General features: G+C 46.8%; 1 protein-coding gene across 7 annotated transcripts in view; it reads right to left on the minus strand.

Annotated features, from left to right (window-relative positions):
- The window catches only part of LOC126980482 (transcription factor GATA-4-like), a 65,482-nt gene that overhangs the window by 47,538 nt on the left and 11,944 nt on the right, over positions 1-6,000 (minus strand). For 6 of the 7 annotated variants that reach the window (XM_050830418.1, XM_050830421.1, XM_050830419.1 and 3 more), the window contains exon 2: positions 2,321-2,921. In XM_050830418.1, coding sequence (XP_050686375.1) covers positions 2,321-2,845 — 525 coding nt within the window. In that variant the 5' untranslated portion in view covers positions 2,846-2,921. Of the gene's footprint in view, positions 1-3; positions 199-2,320; positions 2,922-6,000 lie in introns of those variants that run through there. The other variant, XM_050830424.1, reaches the window with a different exon arrangement.

The raw sequence follows: 6,000 nt of genomic DNA on the forward strand, positions 1-6,000 counted from the left end.
TACCAGCTTAGCGCCGTGGGTCGTGGTGGTCATGGTCGTCGTGGTGTGGGTGGTCACTGGTAGTCCTTACGATATAGTCTTTGCGTCGTATGGGCCGTGTATGCGTGTGTGTGTGTGCGTGTGTGTGTGTAGGTGTGTCAAGCCATCGATGGAAGCCGTGCACTGGTCACACATCGGCCAGTACAGTGTAGCCAGCCTGGGTCCCCCCCCCACACACACACACACATGGCCTTCCCTTACCCCTTGTTCCCCCTCCTCTTTCCTCTTCCCTCCTCTCTCCTACCTCCCCCCCCTCCTCCTATATGACTCTCCCCCTGCTCCTATCTCTCCTCCTCCTCCTCCTCCTCCTCTTCTCTTCCTTCTGCTCTGCCCCCTATGCCCTCCTCCCTTCCCCTCCTTCTCTCCTCTATACCGTTCCTCCTCCTCCTCCTATGTCCCTCCCCTGCTCCTATCTCTCCTCCTCCTCCTCCTCTTCTCCTCCTCCTCTTCCTCCCTCTCGTTATCTGCCACTATCACGCCCCGTCACACTCCTCCACATGCACCCACACTCACTCACTCACTCACACACACTCATGGTTATTTGATCATCTCTTAACTTGCCCCATTTGCTCCTTGGTTCATTATTTTTACTCTTCGTTCATCAATGTCACTTTTTTTTTCATTTTTTACTCACTCATTCACACTCATTCATACTAATTCATTCATTCTTATTTTATCACCTAACTTTTTTCACTCATTGATTATATTATTTACTCATCACTCAATTACGTTTTTTTTTTTACTCATTCACTAACTCATACCCACTCATTCATCACTAACTCACCTATTCTCATTTGTTCACTCATACCCACTCATTCATCACTCACTCACCTATTCTCATGTGTTCACCTATACCCACTCATTCATCACTCACTCACCTATACTCATTTGTTCACCTCTTACTTGCTTTTTCATGATCAAACACGTTTTTTTCATGTTTTCACTCACATTATTTTGATCCCCTAACTTGTTCCTTTCTCTGTTTTTCCATTCACTCTTCACTCACTCGCGTTCCTCTTAGCATGTTTTCACTCACTCACCTACTCACCCTTCACCTACCTTCCCTTCCCTTCCATTCCTCCTCTTCTCCTTTTCTCTACTCTTTTCCTCTCCTACTTTCCCTTTCTCCTCTTTTCACCTACCTTCCCTTCCCTTCCATTCCTCCTATTCTCCTTTTCTCTACTCTTTTCCTCTCCTACTTTCCCCTTCTCCCTCTTTGATCGCACTTTGTTTCCTTCCTTCGTCTTCTCTCTCTTCCCCTTCCATTCATCCCCTCTTCATTTGCTTACTCGTTTCCTCACTCATCCTTCCTTACTCACTACTCCCCTTACTCATTCTTCCTTACTCACGACTCCCTCACGTTCTCAGTCAGCCCACTCGGTAGTTAATTGTCTCGTACAATCAATTACTCACTTATTCACCATTCACTTGCTTCTATGTTCACCTTCCCTCACTATTCTTCATTGCCTCTTCTCTTTCATGCGCTCTTCTTCCCTTCCTTCTTTACGTCTCACAGTTTTCCCATTTTCCTTCTTTTCTGTCCCTTTTCTCCTTTCCTATAGATTGATTTTTCCCTTTTGTTTTCTCTCTCCCTTCTTCTTTCTGCGTTTGTCTTATTTTTTTTTTTTTTCTTTTCATGCTTTTCTTAGTTTCTTCATTGTACTACACAGAAAGAACACACACACACACACACACACACACGTTTCATCTCGTCTAAATCTTTCTCCCCCCCTTTTCTCTCTCTCTCTCTCTCTCTCTCTCTCTCTCTCTCTCTCTCTCTCTCTCTCTCTCTCTCTCTCTCTCTCTCTCTCTCCTTTCTGTTCCTCTACTTCTCCCCTTTCCCTTGCCCCTTCTCCATCTACCTCCCTTCCCTTTCTCTCCCCTTTCCATTCCTCCCCTTCTCTCTATACCACTTCCCTCTTCCTTCTTCCCCTTCTCCCTCCTTCCCTTATTTACCTTTCTCCCCGTCTCTTTTCCCTTTATGTCTCTTCCATTCTCCCTCTTTCCCTTCTCTCCCTTCCCCTTCTATTCCTCCCTTTCTCCCTCTCTCTACCTAAACCCTTCCCCTTCACTCCCTTCCCTTTGCATCCCTCCCTTTCTCCTTTCTTTCTTCCTTCTCCTTACAAGCTAGCGTACTGCCCCGACCTTACCGCTACACCTGACCTTCACCTACAAATACACACAGGTAAACACACACACACACACAGGTAAGCAAACACACACACACACACACACACACACACACACACACACACACACACACACACACACACACACGTACCTGCAGCGTGGGCGACCTTTCCCCCTCGGTACAATCGGACACGGAACCGCCTTCAGATTCGGCCACGGAGTTGTAGCGTGTGTCTCTCAGCCTCGAGCCCAGCAGGTTGTTCTTAATGATCTCAGTCTCGGGCGAGTTCCTGCAGTCCGTGGAGAGCGTGCAGGAGGCGGAGGACGGCGGGTACCCGTGGGAGGCGCCGTAGGAGAAAAAGTAGTTCGAGTCGCCCCTCACGCCCAAAGGGGATACTGGGGAGCACACTGGGGGCGCTGACGAAGGTGGGGAGAAGTCAGGCGGGGAGCTGGACAAGTTATCCTCCGGGAGAAGATCGGGAGTGAGGGCGGGGAGGTCAGGCGGGTGGTGGTGGTGGTGGGTGGTGGTGGAGGTGGTGGTGATGAGGTCAGGGGGGGAGTGGGGCATGGGCGTGGCCAGGGTCATCGCCCCGCCCACGCCAACCTTAAGCCCCGCCTCGTCCCGCCCACTGGATGACGTCACGATGGACTCTGGGAACGACATGGTGGCCAACATGGAGGAGGAGGAGGAGGAGGAGGAGGGTGGAGGGGAGGAAGAAGTGGGTGGAGGAGGAGGTGGGGGAGGAGGAAGCCTGTTGGGGTAGAGAAAAAAAAAGAAATGAGTGGTGGTATATAAATTCTCTCTCTCTCTCTCTCTCTCTCTCTCTCTCTCTCTCTCTCTCTCTCTCTCTCTCTCTCTCTCTCCCCGATAAGAGTAAGTAAAAATAAAACGCAACTATAATAATAACAATAATAATAATAATAATAATAATAATAATAATAATAATAATAATAATAATAACAGTGAAGGAAGAAAAGAACATGCAGGAGAGGAAGAAGAAGAAGAAAAGAAGAAAAAAGATGAAAGGAGAAAGTGAGTGAAAGAATGAAAACAGGAGGATAAAGAGGAAGAATAAAAAAAAAGGAAAAAGATACGAAATGATGAAAAAATAAAAGACGAACAGTGAACAGAAAAAAAGTTAAGGGCAAAATCATTGTCTAGAGAAGGGAAGAGGGGAGAGGAGGAGGAGGAAAGAGGAAGAGGGGAGGAAGAAGGGAAAGATGAGGAGGAAAGAGGAAGAGGGGAGGAAGAAGGGAAAGATGAGAAAAGAGGAAGAAGGGAAAGATGAGGAAAGAGGAAGAGGGGAGGAAGAGGGGAAAGATGAGGAGGAAAGAGGAAGAGGGGAGGAAGAAGGAAAAGATGAGGAAAGAGGAAGAAGGGAAAGATGAGGAAAGAGGAAGAGGGGAGGAAGAAGGGAAAGATGAGGAATGACGATGACGCGAATGGGAGAGAAAAAGGAAAGAAAGAAAGAGTGGAAGGAGGATAGGGAGAGAAAGTGGAAAGACAGGAGGAGGAGGAGGAAGAGGAGGAGTAGGAGGAGAAGGAACAAATGCTACAGGGAACGGAGAGAGACGTAGTAGAAGCAAATGGATGTGAGAAGGAAAAGGAAATAAAAGAGGGAGGAGAGAAAATGGTGGTTTTGGATATGGAAGGAGGAGGAGGAGGGGGAAGAAAAAGAGGAGAGGAAAGAAAAGGATGATGTAGAAAGGTGTAAAGGAGAAGAAAGTAGTTGTTAGACGTAAAGTAAGGGAACGTGTCGGAAGAGGAAACATGAAAATATGGACGAGCAAGCAGCAGAAGTCTTGTTGGCTCATTACGAGGCTGCCTGCTCTTAGTGATTTAACCAGTCCGTCAGCAACTGTAGTGACCCGCGGAAAGGTCAAAGCACTTCTGTACGTACTCGTGGATACGTTTAATTCACTCTTGACGCAGCAAAGTGACGATCAATACGATTCTTAAAGGCGTTCATCGTGTCCGCACTAACAACTGCTGCAGGAAGGCTGTTCCGGTGGCGGACAACTCTGTTCGAGAAATAACTCCTGCCGATGTCTGTACTGCACCGCCTGGCTTGAATTGTTTTAAGAGGGAGGAGCATGAGGAAGAGAAAGAGGAAAGGAAAGAAAAGAAAAGAAAAGAAAAGAAAAGAAAAGGAAAGGAAAGGAAGGAGTGGAAAGAAGGGAGAGGTAAGAAAGTAATTATACGGAAAGGTAAAGCAAGGGAAAGTGACGGGAAAGAAGGAGGAGGAGGAGGAGGAGGCCGGCCAGTCACCTGTGTGTGTCACCTGGTCACTAGGCCAGGTGTGTCCCGCCCATTATGTTTGCCAGGGAACAACTTCCTCCTCCTCCTCCTCCTCCTCTTCTTCTTCTTCTTCCTTCTCCCCTTCCTTCTGGTGTTATGCTCTCTTGCTTCTTTTTTTTTATCTTTCTATAGACTTTATATTTATTCTCTCTCTCTCTCTCTCTCTCTCTCTCTCTCTCTCTCTCTCTCTCTCTCTCTCTCTCTCTCTCTCTCTCTCTCTCTCTCTCTCTCTCTCTCTCTCTCTCTCTCTCTCCTCCTCCTCCTCCTCCTCCTCCTCCTCCTCCTCCTCCCTTCCTTCCTTTCCTCCCTTCCTCGAATCAAGGTCTCCGCCTCTACCTTGAATTTCCTCCTCCTCCTCCTCCTCCTCCTCCTCCTCTTCCTCTTCCTTCTCCTCCTCCTGACCCGCTGCCCGACTTACGATTCCTTACGTGACTTGTGGAATTAGGAAAAGAAGGAAGTGAGGAGGAGGAAGAGGAGGAAGAGGAAAGTAAACACCTGGGAAGAGAAAGGGAAAGGAGGAGGTAGAGAAGGAGGAGGAATTTAAATTGTAAGTTACTACCGGGGGAGGAGGAGGAGGAGGAGAGAAAAGAAGCAAAAGTTTTTTTTTATTTTTTATTTTTTTATTGCGACGAAAATTGATCCAGAAAATGAAAAGAGAGAGAGAGAGAGAGACATGAGGTTGTGTGTGTGTGTGTGTGTGTGTGTGTGTGTGTGTGTGTGTGTGTGTGTGTGTGTGTGTGTGTGTGTGTGTGTGTGTGTGTGTGTGTGTGTGTGTGTGTGTGTGTGTGTAGTCTTGTGACGCTTCCCTTAAATCTGAACAAACAGGAAGACAAATAACGCCAAAAAATATATATATGTATTGTTCTTATTCTCCTGTAGAAGTAGTAGTAGTAGTAGTAGTGATAGCAGTAGTAGTAGTAATAGTAACAGTAATAGTAGTAGTAGTAGTAGTAATAGTAATAGTAGTAGTAGAAGAAGTAGTAGTAGTAGTAGTAGTAGTGGTAGTAGTAGTAGTAGTAGTAGTGGTAGTAATAGTAATAGTAGTAGTGGTAGTAGTAGTAGTAGTAGTAGTAGTAGTAGTAGTAGTAGTAGTAGTAGTAGTAGTAGTAGTAGTAGTAGTAGTAGTAGTAGTAGTAGTAGTAATGGTACTACTACTACTACTAGTAGTAGTAGTACTACTAGTAGTAGGAGTGGGAAAATGTGGGCGGCTTTTCCGATACCCTACACCCCTGTCCACCCAGCAGTGAATGGGTACCAGGTATTAATCGGGGGTTGTGTCCCGTCTCCTGGGGTCTGTTCCCTTCTCCTATAATTCCTTCCCCTTCTGCCTCTCTCCGGCATATGACCACAGATGTTGCGTCGACTTAACGAAACTTTCCAACTTTCCAACTCTCTCTCTCTCTCTCTCTCACACACACACACACACACATATACCATCGTCTTTTCCTCAGCTCGTAATCTCTCGTCTGCTCCTCCCTATCTTTGCCCTTCCTCTCCCTTCTCTTCTATCTAATCGCTCCCTTCCCTTGCCT

Source organism: Eriocheir sinensis, chromosome 44 (assembly GCF_024679095.1).
Source record: "Eriocheir sinensis breed Jianghai 21 chromosome 44, ASM2467909v1, whole genome shotgun sequence".
NCBI lineage: Eukaryota > Metazoa > Arthropoda > Malacostraca > Decapoda > Varunidae > Eriocheir > Eriocheir sinensis.